The following is a 16,962-nucleotide window of genomic DNA, read 5'->3' as shown; positions in this document are numbered from 1 at the left end:
TGCAATGGAGACTCAGCAAGTGTCAGACAGACGGCCACCAGGGAAGCGTCTACATACGAGATTTACTTACAAAACCATGGCTCGGCAACCAACAGTAGACAGGACATCACATAAAAAGTTACACTTGGGTCACCTTTTAAAAAATAATTTAAAATGATTACTCATTAAAATATATGTAATAGTTTCTTTTTAAAACAGAGCCGTCACATAAAAGTGAAAAATCTCCCATTAATGCTGCAGCCGGAGTAACAGTGAAATTGCACTGCACAGTGACCATCACAATTCATGTGAAATGTTAGCGGTGCTCCTCCTTCGTAGCAAATATTCCTTTCGAAGTTGGTTGTGCATATTTTAGATGAGTGAATTAGTGTTACAATGCCTTCATGCAGTCAAAAACTTGGCAGTGCTTCTAACTGCTGGCAATGAGATGACCTCAACCGACCAATCCTCCAATGGCTATGGGGCTGATCGTGCCACAAAATTGCTAAAAGTATATATATTTTTTTAATTTACTAAATTTTACAATTTCCTTTTGTATCCTCCAAAACTTCTGGGTTCTCATCTGGGCAACAAAGATTATTATTATTACACAGTATTTATACATTGCTGACATATTACGCAGCGCTTTACAAAGTCCATAGTCATATCAGTAGCGGTTTCTCAAAGGGGCTCCCAATATAATGTCCAAATAACCTAACTGCATGTTTTTGGAATGTGGGAGGAAAATTGAGTACCCGGAGAAAACCAGCGCAAGCATGGTGAGAACATATAAACTCCATGCAGATAGTTTCCCGGCCAAGATTCAAACCTGGGACTTAGCGCTGCAAAGGCCAGAGTGCTAACCATATATTAGGAGGCTGCGAGATGCTGGCTGCAGCACCCAAGCATTTTCTATGCATGCATAAGCATCATGTGCCACATCATCTTGGGTTGTTCTAAAAATTAAGTGATCCAGAACCAATTCCCTCTTTTGCAAAGGGCAAAATTGGAAACGGATTCCTTGTTTTTGCGAAAATAGACCTGATGACATAAAAGTGGGATTGGGCCCCATTACAAATGTCATCTTAGGAGTCAAAAGAGAGAAGAACGAAGATGTGGGACATAGGGGGAAGCCACGAAACCAAAAATGGATGGAGGACTGCACACTGGGTGGGGTAACTACATTTCCTGAATGCCTATTAGCTGAAAAAGTAAGGCAAGGTTCAGACCTGTGTCTGGACCAAACAATCCCATGTGGTTCTCAACAGCTGGTACCTTAAAGAACCATCATCAGCAGACTTGACAGTGGGGCACTGTATCTCTCACTCCTACCCCCACACTTTTTCTTTGGGGCTGCCACAGGTGGAAGCTCCTTGTAGTGTCTCCCTTCAAGGCAGCAGTCCTCTAGCATGTGGAAGCGGTAACTGCTAATGTTAAAAAATAAATAAATAAAAATGTATATATTTCATTCCCCACAGTCCTGATCTTTCCTGAATTCTCACTTCATTGCTTCAGAGCTTTGTCTGGGCTCCATGTCAGGTAGGAGCATCTTATCTATAGTCCAATCCCTATTGAGTACCCCTACGGAGCAGTTTTGTCCCTATTTACATCCAAAAATAGAAACGGGGAGTGAGACATAAGCTTCTCATCTGAACAAAGAGAAGAGATAATCGGTTTAGCTCACAAATCTTCCTTAAGTACAAAATATAAGAAAATGGGTTTTAAACGATTATTCTGCTAGTACGAGGTCCTTCTTGCACAAAGATTTCCTCAATTCCTCTTTACATGCTGGAGATGTAGCAGAGAGCTGTGTACCCATCTCCTTATTTTCTTTGTTATCTTTATTTAGAAGGTAGCAAACATTGTGCTCACTAACAGAATTTGTCCCTCCCCAAACCTGGGACTGGACAGTAAGTGAAGAAGCAGCAGAATGATGAGCTTGTTTCTCTCTCATTCTATCAGAATGCTCCTTGCACACACATTTGCAAAACTGACCAGCTTGTTGTTTTGATCTCTGATTGCAGACACAAAGTTATCTAGAATGGGCCAAGGACAACACATAAAACCCCTTACCACAGTCTGTAGCTCGGTCTCCACTCTCTGGCGCCTTTTCATCTCCACATCTACCTGGTTGCGGGCGTGTTTGAGCTTCACCTGCAGTGCTGAGCGTTCAATCTCACTCCGAAGCAGCAATTCCTGCTTATCCCTTAGCTCCTTCTCTGCCAGCTGCCATTTTCTTCTTGAGGCTTCAAAGCTTTGAGCAACCTGAATGAAATCTTAATAAGCAAAAAAGATCAGAATTAATATATGGAAAATGCAGTTTCCATGGATATTGATTAGATAAGGTTGGCCAGATTTGCCCATTGTAATGCCTTCCATGGGTGGCCATGCTTTACACTGTAGTGCCAGTTGTTGGAGGCCACATCATTCATACCATGAGCTTGTTGAACAGCACAGCTCAAAACTATGGACATAACCATTCCCCTGTTTTTGCTGGTCTCCACCCTTTTCTACAAGATTTTGGAGAGTGCCGGTAAAAGTGTGTGCTCGTTTATGGACATTTATGAGGTCAGATACTGATGTTGGAAGAGATTTAGTTCATAATTAGCATTTCAAAAAATTCCAGAGCAGCTATTCTCAACCAGAGAACTTTGGGGTTCCTCCAGAGGTTGCTAGGGGTTCCTTAAGTTGATTGGCCCACTATTAATGGTGGCATATTTTCAGGTCCAATATAATAATAGAATCAAATAATGATCTATTTAGTTGTTGTTAAGAAGAGTTTGTCCCACTAACCTCCCATATTTTTTTTTTTTTGGAGGGGTTCCTCTTGATCTAAAAAATGTTTATATTGTTGAAAAAGTCTGCCCTAGAAGTTGTGCTGCCCACTTTGAGTTCCCTATAGAAAACTCATCAAACTATAGTCTTTATGAAGTTGGCTTTGTACACAGGGCCCTGGTTATCCTGGAACAAAGCATTCACCTGTTCCAAAGGTGGCAATCCTTTGGCCATCGGATGGCCACTGATGACATAGGTCCTACACATGTGCTGGAGTTAAATTGTCCCTGGCAGCGGAGCTCTGCTGGCATGCACCATACAATGTACATCAGTGTTTCTCAAGCAAGGTTCCTTCAGAGGTTGTTGAGGTTTCCCTTTGCAATGAGCAGTTTGTGTGTCCAAGGTCAGTTTAAGTAGCCAAAAAGATCATCTATGTTATCTGTGACAGGGTGACATTCAATGTAAAAGCATTCTTCCTACGGACCACTACACTTGTGTATTGTAAGCTGTGGATTTAGTAATTATAGAAGGGGGTCTCTGAAGACCTGAAAGTTATTTCAAGGGCTCCCCCATGTTGAAAAGGTCAAGAAATACTGGGGTAGAGCTAAAACAAATAGCCACCAGCAGCCAGGGAATGTCTCTTTTCTCAATTAGCTCTACCCCTCGATGACTTTTTAGGTTTAGGTCAGCTTTAACTCATATGAATTCTAGACAGTGAACAGAATAAATGAAAATTTGACTTATTTTATTCAAAGAAGTTTGCTTCATTTAACAAGCAAGTGACAAATCCTTTAGTTGGGCCTCAATTTTGACCTAAAAGGAGGTTGGAGGTTGTGTGTCCCTACTATTCAAACCACTTATAGCAGTCTTGGGTCTTCTGGAGCATTTTACTCTGCATCTATGCTGCTTGGCTTTCAAAAAATAAAAACACTTCTAATAATGGAGAGAAAAGGCCAATCATGCCAACCTATATTAACAATAAAGCCAGCCCATAATAAGCATAAATGCTGAGAATTTTATAATTCGAGCTTTAGAATGATTTGACAGTTCAATTACAATTGCTGCACGCTTGAGTATTGTTTCACGTTATCAGTCATATCAGGCTGGGAAGAGGCCGTTGGTGCTGTCCTTTAATATTAAATAATAAGTCAGCTGTATGTGGAAGTCGTCATCATCTACAATGGTCTTTCTCATCCTATTCGGCTTGCTCCTACTTCTGCTCATTTAAAAGAGCACTCAAACCCAATCTTTTAAAACTCACCTTCCCATCATCTGTCTCTTAAAACCCTCACTACTCACCCATCATTCCATATCTCCCCTCCTGTTGTGTGCTACTTCCCCTACCTCCTCCTGTGTGCAACCCCTATTTAATGTACAACGCTGCATATTATGTTGGTGCTATATAAATACGGTTTATTAATCATATTAATAATAATAATCTTAACCTCGGAACTCTCCAAGCTTACACAGGCTGGGCTATTTTCCTCCGGTGTGTTGCTTTTGGGGCATGGCTATGTTTCCTAAATATGGTTCTATGTACTTGAAACATTGTGCATATTGTATTACTCACCCTGCATAAATCCACTTTGTACAGAGCCATGGAGTGGGTATGCACTGCAACAGTTATTTTCCTTTTGAATATAAACCAACAACTCAAAGGTAAAAATAATGAAATATTGGTAAAGGACAATAGGGAGGAAAGAAAAAGACAGGCTTTTGCTGGCTATATATTTGTATGTTATTAAAGCATTTGTGCATTTTTGACACAAGCGCTTTCATAACATAATATATATAGCCAGCAAAAGCCTGTCTTTTTCTTCTTTCCTCCTTATTGTCCATTACATATTTCAGGCTTGACAAATTCTTACAACGATATAGTGAGCAACGGATCCCTTCTTTTTCATGAAATATTGGTACATTTGGAAAATGCAGACCTATTACTTGCTATTTGCCAATGGTCTTTTCCATGCTTATAAACCAGGCTGCACTCTTTATGATCTTTAACACCTTTTGAGGTCTAAGGAGATTTTGGCCTAAGGAGAAGGACCTTTGTTCACGTGTGGTTTTCCCCCTGTGGTTCAACATACAAATATATCTCAAGTTGGTATAGATCATGATCTTTGCAGATTGTAGGGATCGATCCCTGACTTAGCAGGTGCCATGTTGGACCTTTGCAGTTAGATCATTGATTGGCCTAAAGAGCATGGGGTCCATTAGGCAGCATAGAGTTCAGGTAGGTTGTGCATAGACAAAAAATGTTTTCATGCCATTAATTCTAAACAGTATTGACTATACAAGTTGTGGGCAATGCGCCACAAGGCACATGTATTGTGAAGCATGGCCATGGAAAAAAGGTCATGATCATTTTCAGGTTTCATTGCCCTGCATTGGAATAAAATTATCTTTTGTATTTGTACACACTGCTACACAGCATAGGTAGGAATCTAGAAGAAGAGACGGAGCTTCAGCTATCAAGCCCTGTATACAAGAACTACAAAATATTTATACCCCCATTTGTTTTCAAGACTGTAATAAAGAAAACATGTACAAAACAATTCAGTCTTTGTAAATAAGACATGATTATTGCCATATGCTTACAATATGACACCAGATACTTACCATCCTCCACAGACACATTAAACTCAATGAGCTTCAGTAAGCGATCAATACAAGACTGCAGGGCCTTCTTCCGTGACTCCCCCATCCTGTTCCAAAAATTAAATGATATTAAAGGACACATGACAATCATACTATTGCATCACTTATATCTGCCCAACCAATATTGCAGGATGTTGTCCCTTATTACCGAAAACTTAGAACCAATATAGACATTTCTGGGAACAAAAAGCAATGCTTAAAAATGGGCGTAAAGAGGCCAATCTGGTGTGCGATTTTTTACTAAACACTAAGATATGGCTACAAACCATCACCATACAAGTTCCTACCATAATGTAGGATGACATTGTGTAAATTTCTATCATCAGCCTTTGGAATAATTTGTAAAGATGAAGGACCAAGAGGAAATTTTTGACTAAACAATAATTCCATGCAATGCCTTGAGTTGGGAGTTCAGGTAGGTTTTTGTTTAGGACTGCACGCTGGTGCCCTGATGACTTCACACAAATTCTCAAGATGCAACAAAGTATATCCAAACCTTAGAATATAAATGTAAAAAATTCTGCAGCGTACCAGACCTTATATATGGTGGCTGCATTTATTATTTTTGTTTCAGGTCTAGTACATTTTTTGCAAGTCCAGAAAAATACCATTTAGGAAACCAGCACCCTTGTAACTTTATTGTTATTCAGTATTTATATAGTTCCAACATATTATGCAGCGCTGTACAAAGTCCATTGTCATGTCACTAGCTGTCCCTCAAAGGAGCGCACAATCTAATGTCCCTACCATAGTCATATGTTATTACCACAGTCTAGGGCCAATTTTGAGGGGAAACTATTTCACCTAAATGCACGTTTTTGGAATGTGGGTACCTGGAGGAAATCCACACAGACACGGGGAGAACCTGCAAACTCTATGCAGATAGTGTCCTGGCCAGGATTCAAACCTGGGACCAGAGTGCTAACCACTGGGCCACTATGCCACCCATAACAACAACTAAAGTAGTAAACCAGGATATCAGCCCTCTCTACAGAGTTTATGGACAGGGATTACAAACCCCATTAGATTTTTTACTACCCTTATAGAGAATTCTTCATTTTCTGTTTTGCCGACATTTCACCAGACCCAAGAATGGACGTGAGTGGGGTTACAATAAAGTAACAAAAACCTTTTTGTCATTCAGTAAAGGCTAGAAACCTTTTTGGGTTTTGTTACTTCTTTGTATCCCTGTTGATTTTCCCCTCACTCCTTTAGCGTAATAAGAATCTTTTAATGCATTTTATATAATTATTCTTTATTGTGACTCAACTTTTCAGTAATCACCCAAAAGCAGCCAGGTGGCTACCAAGAAGTGCCGGGCAATGCGCCAAGCAAAAAGGGGCTAGGGGGAACACTGTCGTGTCATAACCACTTTGTTCAAAAGTACAGTGTAAACAGGTGGGATAAAAATACCCCCAGCGTAGACAGGGTAGACAAGGCAGCAATTAAAAATAACTTCCTAAAAGTTACCTTGTTGGAAATCAAATAAAAATTAACAGATAGCCTGCCCTAAAAAGCTTTATACATCACTTAAACTGGGGAAAGTGATCTTGATGGTGAAAATGTATCTGTAATACCTTTTTAGCTTATTTAAAAAGTCTCATTATTGTAAAAATAAACAGAACTCATATTTCCACATCCACACATTATTGAACAAATTCCCAGAATCCTTTGCAGGGGAATCCAGAGGCCTAACAGCAGGAGTTGTTGGAGTACGTTCAATAAAATAGACTCAACTACTTTTACCGTGGCGTTTTCTTGCAGGCAGACCTCAATCAAGAGCTGTGCTGGGAGACCCAAGTGTACAGCGATCATTAAATGCGACTGCAGGAATCAGGGCGCCTATAGGGAGCTGTACTATTCTTGGCACATTGGCAGGGGGTTAATGCACATTGGCAGGAGATGAGAGTGCATGGCACCAGCGCAGCTCCCAGTCACGCCGGGGAACTTAGAACTGCATCCACAGCATATGACACAACAACTGATATCAGAAGGAATATTAAGTGAGCTGATATTTAAAAAGCAACTAGGAAAAAAAAAAGCTGCCAAATTCATGAATAACTGGAACGTACGAAAAAAGCATGAGAACTGAAAATTTTATGATTTGCCAATGTGTGAGGTGACATTCACCCATTTTAAAATAAAATTCAGTCTTAATATGGACCAGCCATTAGATCGAATATGAAATGTTATATGAAGCTCGGACACCCAAGGATCTGGGGAATACAAAATATAAGCAGATTAAACTTCAACTTCTTGCCCCACTGGCTGTCATCACGTGTTCTCTTTGCCCCTGGGAGCAGCAATTCACACTATAAGTAACTAGATTTGCATGCAGCGCTAATCTTCAAACAGCAAGTGCACAGCTGAAAGGGGATGGCTACTTTTAGGAACCACACCACAATCCGCCATATTGACAGCAACATGCAAACAAAAACTGTTTGTCTGCCTCCCTAAAGCAGACCTATCATCACATTTTATTTTATATAAATGGCTAGATAACCCCTTTTTTAGAGATAAAAATTGTTTTTTTTCCCCTAAACATTTTTTATTTGGTGGAGGCCACTCTCCTTCCATCTTTACTGTTGTGGTGGTAAAGACTGAATGGGAAGCCTGCAGCCTCCTGTGATTCCTATGTCACCTATCCCAGGAGGCTTCAGGTTGCCTCACCTTTTCCGATCTCTGGCATTATCAAAAGGAGTTTTCCACGGAATAAAAGAAAAAAGTACAGATCTCACACATGGACAATGCGAGTTGGGGTGACGTAAGCAGAAGTAGGAAGAAGACTCCAGGATGGTGTGGGACCAAATAGAAGCCAACTGGGGAGGAATCAATGGCTTTGCAGAAGCAAGGATATCTTTTTAATGTTTTAAGACCTTTCTTTACTTAAATTGGAGAGGTTGGGATTGTGCTTAAGCCCCACGGCAGCTCACTTTGGGTAAGGCCATTTAAAACTTGCAGATGACCGCATCCTTCTACCAAAGGCTCAACTGTGCTTCCAACAGCTCCCATTAAATGGAATGGCAGTGGTTAGAGAGCATTTCAGTATGCAGCTGATATTGTAGTGGCTGTACCCAATGAGCTACTTCTGGCTACATGTTTGCTTTTTTCGCATGCAACAAAGCATGCAGCCAAAAACTGCAGCCAACACTAAAATAACACATAGTAGTAGGGGTGGCTAGGAGTGGCTAACCTTGGCAGTTCTTGACGGTCTAAAGGGGGGTTTAATGTCATTTATTTCAGTTTTTAATTTATTTTAAGTAAAGTTAATATACGTTTTGATTAATAATAAAAATGTATTTTCTGATTGATTGGTTCAGCCACCAAATGGCCAGTTCCGTTATCTTTAGGAGACAGGTACACAATGTCAGTTTTTGGATGTTGCTGCTGGCAAGATGAGTAACAGAATAGCGCCGATCATCCGAATTTATGTTACAGAAACCTTCAGCTATGTACATGCAAAACGCATATATTTTGTAAAAGTGACAGCTGCTTCCAGCGCCCTCCATTTCCTTTCAGTGGGCCAACAGACTTCCCATTTCCACACCTATTAAAAATAACCACCATTGTAAATTCTGCCATAACTGCCTCATAAGTCATCGCATGTTGCAAGGCCTCCAAGCGGCTGCGGCACGCGTCGCAATGCTTAGTGACCGTTCTTCCTCATAAAAGGCAGAACAGATGCGCATTCCACGCCGTGATTTGATATTAAATTCTAGAAGAGAATCTGAAGACAATTTGTACAGTGAGCGGAAGGGATCTTGGAGAATGAAAAACAGAACACGGCCTATAAATAAAAAACAAGGCAGCTTTAACTTCAGCAGGCTGGCGGTTTTTGGATATTAAGCATGCACTCCAGGCAAATATGAATGCAAATGATTTTAAACTGACTATTGGAAAAGAGGCTGCCATTTTCAATCTGTTATTTATCATGTGCAGCCAATATTTATATAAGATATTGTAGGCATGCAATTTACTCTGTAAGAGACTACCTGTGTATACCAAAAAGAGAGCTGCTTGGTGCCAACATCTTGATAATGGCATCAGTTGTCCCAGCAAAGCCTTTACTCAAGTGATGCAATTGATCCAATCATGTAAGCATTAATCCATGCAAAAACAACTAATATATTCATCAATAGCCGCAACAGATGCAACTACCCTGTGCCAACATCTTTGCAAACCAAGGTCCTCCAGTGACGGCATATTGCACAGAACTTGTGCCGAGAGCAGGACTGTTAAAGGGACCCCTCAGCCTTTCTGAGAACTACAGCAGAAGTGGATACAAAACTGTTGTCATATATGGATGTGCAGTTCATGGCTAGAGGTGTGCGCTTGGGACTATACCTACCCCATCCTCATCCAATTATTTACCAATCCCTGTCTCCATCAATATCCCAATTTCCCCAACCCATTGCACACTGTAAACAAATGTAAATTCAAAACAGGAAAACATGCAATAAATATTGTGCAGTAATGCTGCCATCTCCTACTGCCTGTTAAAAAATAAAATTTAACCTCCTTGCAAGCCTTTTTGAAGCAGCAAAAAAATCTTAAAACTGCTTGCAAACAGTCTGTATATGCACCAAAAGCTGCCTTCTAGAATAGCCATTGTGTTACTGAATTGGCTGGTGGGCAATTAGAATAAAAGTGCATTGAGCAGTCAATGAATACTGACAATATCTTTGTGTGTATCTCAAAAAATGGTGGTGGTCTAGAGTGGAGGTTGAAGTCTGCTGTAATGGCACCTTGGACAGATGCATGCCACATCTGCAGGAAGCTTGAATGTTGCAACCAAAGTCCTACTGCAAGCCCCTCTGCCATCCCTATGGTAGTACCACCAAGGTTGCCACCGTCCTGCATGCTTCTATGGTGAAGGGGACTGGATTGAAGTTTTACCACTCCCCCCCCCCCCCACCATGTACACCATTAGTTCCAACAATTGGCCACCAGAGTCCCCATGAAGAATAATGCCATTGCATGGAAATCAAGATTTTAACTTCAAGCCACCACCAAAATAAAGGCAAGGTTACTCAAAATTCTACCTGCATCCCAACTGTGGCTGGAAACATAGGGGGAAGCCAGAAGCCCCATGGCTGATTAGATGCCACATGCTAAATAGAAGCTGTGCTGCAGCAAGGCTCGTATCTTGCTCCCTCCGCCACTCACAGTAATTTGATTCAGAATTTGGTTCTACAAAATGCAGTTAAAGCACATTCATTATGGACAGTTAAGATGAAATTGGACAAGTTCCTTGAGGAAAGCAGCACGTATAGTTATTGGATTCTGTAGGTTATATTAATGTACTCAATGAATAAACAGTTTAGCCGCTCAGTATTTTTCCTGCGCTTTCAGCTACCTTCAGAGTTAAGGAAACATTAAGTGTTCGGCTCTGATCTGATTTTCTGCTAGGGAACTGGCTGGGGATTAAAGTTAAACTCCAGGCAGAGGTAAAAAGCACCAATTAATGGTGTTCTATAATAATTAAAAATCAGTAAATGTATCTTAAATGCAACTCGTTTAAAACGTGTTTAAATCCAAAAAGCAGAAATGATTTACTGCAGCTTACAAGTGTATAAAGTACAGTGGCTGCATTAAACATTTGTTTCTTGTTCATGCGTGTTCTAGGTCACTGATTTTGGTGGTTTGGGGCACTATATCCCCCATAACCCACAAATAATATGCAGTAATGAATACCCAAATTACGCATTATGGCAACCTTGGTTCTGGGTTTGCCCTGCTCCAGCGATAATACCGGTGTCCTCTCTCCCCACTCCATAGACATTGCCACCATCTTTAAAGCAATTTTTTTTGCTGCTGTCTTTTCTTTGGTTAGGGCTGCCATGATAATACAACAATATTCCAACATATTTGCAATGGATATGCACCAAAGAAACCCAAAGAAACAGCCATTCTGTAATGTTTATGTGTGTCTGAACTCCAATACTACCCTATACCCTTCTTTGCTTTGAGTTTCTCTTTCTGATCTCCAAAAGCCAAGTAACATTTCTTAATCAGTTGAATATTGCGTTTTTATGGAGGTGTACGTATCCATTCAAAAAAAAAGAGGGACAACTGAGGGGGAAAGTAGGACGGAGGAACTTGGATCTGAAAGGGACAGTCCAGAATCAGGGACAGATTGGCGGTAGAATATGTTATCCTGCAACTGAGCCATATGGTCACATGAGCTGCTGCTATGCCAATATGAAGCATTTTTTAGATGCAAGATAAACATTGAATGCCTCCTGTTGCCTTATTGCGCTTTAAGCTGCTTTATACAGGTGCAAAAAAATTGCTTTTCAAGACGCCAGCTTGGGAACAGCACTTGAGTTTATTTTTCAACGCTCCAATGTACAACTGGCTCAAGACATAAAACCCAACGAGTGATATGTAGTTTGAACAAAAAAAAAATGTTCTTTAAAGAAAATAACTTTTTGATGCTGATCTGCATGCTCTCCAGTTGGTTGCATTGCATTTCTCAAGACAGGTTTCTAAATGGTGACAGCGATGGACCACACCTTCATGCTGCCACTTCTATAAATGTGATGAAATTCCTCACCCTAATACCAGGAAGTATCTGAGCAAGAACTCTTATAATTATCAATAAAAACAGCAAACAATTTGATTAAAAATGTGGTACTAAAGAGTAAATCTGAAAACTTGCAGGCAGGTTGACAGCGATGTCCCTTCTGCAATAAACTTACCTGCCTGTTTACAATTTTTTCAATGACATTCACCTGCAGTTCAGACCGTGCCATGCATTGCATGTTGTTATCCTCTCCCGGTTTTCTGTTGGGTTCCAAACCTTACACTACCTCGAATTGCGGGATGAAATTACATATGAGAGCTGATTCATTCATGGCACCTGGGGGGGTTGGTAAAACCTGTAAAGCACCCTTCAGCTGCCGATTGGGATTGGAAAATAAATCTTTTTAGGAGTATTGACCGTCACCAGCATCTTTCAGCACTGCTTGGTAAAGACCTGTTAGCAGCTTAATTAAAGTGACACTCAACACTCCCATAAGGATCTGATTAACATGGCCAAGCTGGAGCTGAAGGATGCTTCAAAAGCTTCAACGAAGCCGCTCCACACTTACCAACGTCTCAACAAATGCTTTGCAAACGTGTGTTGTGCAGACTGCTTGTATACAATCCAAAGTCTGAACAAAAAAAAAAAGTGACATACAGGCCACCTTTAAACCAGAAGCCCCTCCACTGCACACACCTTGCAAGCAGAGATCACATCTGTAACCTAGCACCAGAGCCAACAACCAATTCAGTTTGTATCAGGCGGCTCCTTACACTGCACAATTTATGGTAACTGAACAAGAAAAATTGTGCATATTACTAGGTGTGCAATTCCTAAAGGTGATAGGTTCTCTTTTACAAGATTCCCACTCAGTTTTGTACTGACCTCCAATTATTTTTAGAACTTGCCAGCATTCCCAACACTCACCTGTTCATGTCTACCACCAATCCCCGCAGAGGCTGGTAAGTGGTGTCACGTGACTGCAGCATAGAATGTCCTGCAGTCTGCGCTTTATTGCGACACGTGCTCAGCCTCAAAATGACACCACACTATGAGCTGGTGGGCTTATCTAACTTCTTGTGTCTGGGGAGGAAGTAAAATCTGGATCTTGAACCAGAACAATTTGGGAACTGGGTTTATTGGAGTTTTTTTTTTTGCTGGTGCTGCTAATCAATTGATTGTATCTGAGGAGCTGGGAGTGATATGCAGATAATTAGCAGACTGCTCTTAAAGAGACCCTGTTGTGAGATCATTCAACAAAAATCTTCCCATGTTTTGAATTGCCACCTTTGCAGCAAGCAAAATACTGGGACCTGTGGGTTATTAAGTAGGGCATCAAAATACCAGCAATATGTATTGCACATAATGCAGGGGTGATCAGGAATGTGTAATGTGCAGTGCTAAGTAATGTTGCACATAGTCCCCTTCTCCATTGATGTGGCCAACTTGCACTTACAGCCCGGAGGTTAAGGGGACATGATCAACTCGCTGTAACAAGGCACACATAGGCGTTATAAATATATGATTTAATTATGTGAATGTGAAATTCAAACATATACCTACAAATATCACTGAATGACATTTTTATATTTATTAAAAGGTCTTTAATAATAGGCTGTTTATATGCATAAATAATAGCACCTATAGATCCCTGTAGACATTATGTGCCAGAGGCAGAAGAAGATGCAACAACAATGGGTGAGGTTTGCCTCAAATTGCAACTAAATGGAAAAAACAAAATGTGAGCAGATGGGTTCTCTATTGCAAAAGGGATAGGCGTCTCTCTTCTGCAAATAAAATGAATTTACCTGTCTGTGTGCATTTTTTTTTGTATAGTACAGTGAGCTGTGCATGGTAAGCACAACGTATGATGTTGGGCACTGTGACATCCTCTCTGGCTGCCAATCAGAATGGCCAAAGATCTCAAATATTAAGTAAGACAGGGTGGCTTCTTCAGCGGAGCACGGGCAAGTGAAATTATTGAAAAAATGAGACCCGGTGCAGAAGGGACATCACCTGTCCTTTCTTCAGCAAAGGACTTGCCTTTATTAATCCATCGTGCTATTCTAACTCTGTGTCAAGACTGACTCCAGCTGATGCCGATAATAAAGTTAGGCTGGGACTACACAGAGTTTTAAAAACGCATGTAAAAATTCTTTCTGCGTTATATGCATTTTTTGCATTTTTTTTAAAATGTCATGCATTATTGACATTTTAAAGTTTTTCACACTTTTATTAGCGTTTTAAAGCCTTTAAAATGCTGCAAAACATCTATGCAGCTTTTTCCCGCATTTACATTTAATGCACTTATAAACACGGGAAAATGCCAAAAAACTAAAGATAATGCCAAAAAACATGCCTCAAATAAACCCTGGTGGAGATTGGCCCACTGGAATGCATGGGAAATTTAAACCCTCAGGTTAATCATTGGGGAAAATGTCTGTGTACACTAAGCCTTAGGGAAATCTCCCTGTGCAATATCTACAACCTCAGAGTACTGCTTTCATCTTCATGTGAATCCACAAATCACAATTGTAAATAACAACAGATATTAAGAGCATTACAAAAAAGTTTTGCTGTAAGAAATTTGCATTGCATTGTCATGTTAATACATGGAAATAGGAGATTTTTTTCTATTTATATAAAACTTAATTGGAATATATAGTGGTCTGGTCAATGTCTACTTTGGGGAATGTTAAGTAAGCAATTTCCTAAAAATCCCAGGAGCTGTCCCTCACCTAAAAAGCTGTACCTCAGCAGTTCTCATAGACAACCTGAAGCCTCAAAAGTAACAAATATTTCCCACCTTAACCTCACAGCCCCAGAGCCACACCATCCCCTCCCTCTCACAGCACCAGATTCTGCCCACCTTAACTGCACAGCCCAAAACTCCTTCTGTTTCCCGTCTTACAGCACCAGGCTCTGGGTAGGTTATTTCACACCCTCCGACCACACTATGCTCTAGGCAACTTAATCCAACGGACCGGAGACTCTGCACGTGTTTCCCTCCTATTGCCCCAGGCTCCGCCCACCTCCCCAAACTTTACGTGCGGAGAGAAACTGCATGCTGCAGGAAAGTGAAAACTTCTCTATCTGTGAGTGTGATAGGACCAGGTGGGATGGAGCTGGGTTAAAACAATTTGTATAGTGTAATGTTGTGTGTATGCCCATGTATAGTGTAATGTTGTGTGTATGCCCATATATGGTGTAGTGTTGTGTATAATACCCATGTATGGTGTAATGTTGTGTGTATACCCATGTATAGTGCAATGTTGTGTGTATACCCATATATAGTGTAATGTTGTGTGTATGCCCATGTATAGTGTAATTTTGTGTATATGCCCATATATAGTGTAATGTTGTGTGTATGCCCATATACAGTGTAATGTTGTGTGTATGCTCATATATAGTGTAATGTTGTGTGTATGCCCATATACAGTGTATGCCCATATACAGTGTAATGTTGTGTGTATGCTCATATATAGTGTAATGTTGTGTGTATGCCCATATACAGTGTAATGTTGTGTGTATGCCCATATATTGTGTATTATATAGTGTAATGTTGTGTCTATGCCCATATACAGTGTAATGTTGTGTGTATGCTCATATATAGTATATTGTTGTGTGTATTCCCATATATAGTGTAATATATAGTGTAATGTTGTGTGTATGCCCATATACAGTGTAAAGTTGTGTGTATGCCCATATAAGGTGTAATGTTGTGTGTATGCCCATATACAGTGTAATGTTGTGTGTATGCTCATATATAGTGTAATGTTGTGTGTATGCCCATATACAGTGTAATTTTGTGTGTATGCTCATATATAGTGTAATGTTGTGTGTATGCCCATATATGGTGTAATGTGTGTATGCCCATATATGGTGTAATGTGTGTATGCCTGTATATACTGTAGTGTTGTGTGTATGTAATGGTACAACCCTGTACATTGTATGAAGCTTAATTGGCCAGGGTGAACATCAGGTTTGCTTTGAACCAAAATAAACCTCATCTCCACCAGCAATGCGCCACTTCCCGCCATGTGGTAAAGCTCTGCCATGTGTTGATGAGGCAAAACATCAAGAATGCCTATTTATATATTGATGGTGGATTCCAATCCTAGTAAACTGGAAGATTCCACACACTTTGTCTCTGAGTGAAATGACAAGAAGTAAGGAGGAAGTTTCCCATGACACAGATAATAAAAACATATCCAATGTTCTCCCCAAACCCTTTTAGCTGGGTGCACCCCCGGTCCTTTTTTGTATCCACCCGCCTGTTTTTGGGTGGTTCCTGAAAAGTTGGGTCACAATACGGGGCTGGCACCCACCTACAGCTACTTCCCTTGATATCTTGTAATCCTTCCCCCACTACAGCATATCTAAGTTGAAAAAAAACTGAATTGCGTGGACTTCCACCAAAATTTGTTCTTCAACATACTTTCTTCTTTTTTCTGTATAGGTTACTATTTTGGAAAGAACAGAGAAGTAGAAGATGACAGAGGAAAAGAAGGAGTGGTGGCAAGTGGATGAATGTAGAGAGAGGAAATGGGGAGAAGTGGAAGAGTGGAAGGAGAGGGATTGGCGGGAAGTAGATGAGTGGGGAGCGGAGGAGCAGTGGAGTGAGGAAAAGGAGGAATGGAAAGAGAAGGAGTGGTGGAAATCGAATGAGTGGATGGTGGAGGAGTGGGTAGAGGAGAAGTGGGAGGTAGATGCTGAGAGGGTGAAGGAGGAGTGGATAGAGATAGAGGAAGAACGGGGAGAGGAGTGGTGTGAGCTAAATGAGTGGACATGGGAGGAGTGGATAGAAGTAGAGGAGTGGATGGAAAAGAAGCACTGGGAGGTTTATGTGGGGAGCGTGGAGGAGCAGTGGATAGGGGTAGAGGAGGAATGGAGGAAAGAGTGGTGTAAGGTAAATGAGTGGACATGGGAGGAGTGGACAGAAGTAGAGGAGTGGATGGAGAAGAAGCACTGGGAGGTTTATGTGGGGAGCGTGGAGGAGCAGTGGATAGAGGTAGAGGAAGAAT

General features: G+C 40.7%; 1 protein-coding gene across 2 annotated transcripts in view; it reads right to left on the bottom strand.

Annotated features, from left to right (window-relative positions):
* LOC140335435 (rac GTPase-activating protein 1-like) overlaps positions 1 to 12,975 on the bottom strand; it is a 38,873-nt gene extending 25,898 nt beyond the window's left edge. For both annotated transcript variants that reach the window (XM_072418027.1, XM_072418028.1), the window contains exons 1-3: positions 12,866 to 12,975; positions 5,374 to 5,459; positions 2,053 to 2,255 (exon numbers count right to left, since the gene is read on the bottom strand). In XM_072418027.1, the coding sequence (XP_072274128.1) occupies positions 2,053 to 2,255; positions 5,374 to 5,459; positions 12,866 to 12,927 (351 nt within the window). In that variant the 5' untranslated portion in view covers positions 12,928 to 12,975. The remainder of the gene's footprint in view (positions 1 to 2,052; positions 2,256 to 5,373; positions 5,460 to 12,865) is intronic.
* Between the last annotated feature and the right edge of the window lie 3,987 nt (positions 12,976 to 16,962).

The sequence above is a fragment of the Pyxicephalus adspersus genome, chromosome 7 (assembly GCF_032062135.1).
Source record: "Pyxicephalus adspersus chromosome 7, UCB_Pads_2.0, whole genome shotgun sequence".
Lineage (NCBI taxonomy): Eukaryota > Metazoa > Chordata > Amphibia > Anura > Pyxicephalidae > Pyxicephalus > Pyxicephalus adspersus.
The sequence above is the reverse complement of the archived record's forward strand: the minus strand, read 5'-3'. Positions and strand labels throughout refer to the sequence as shown.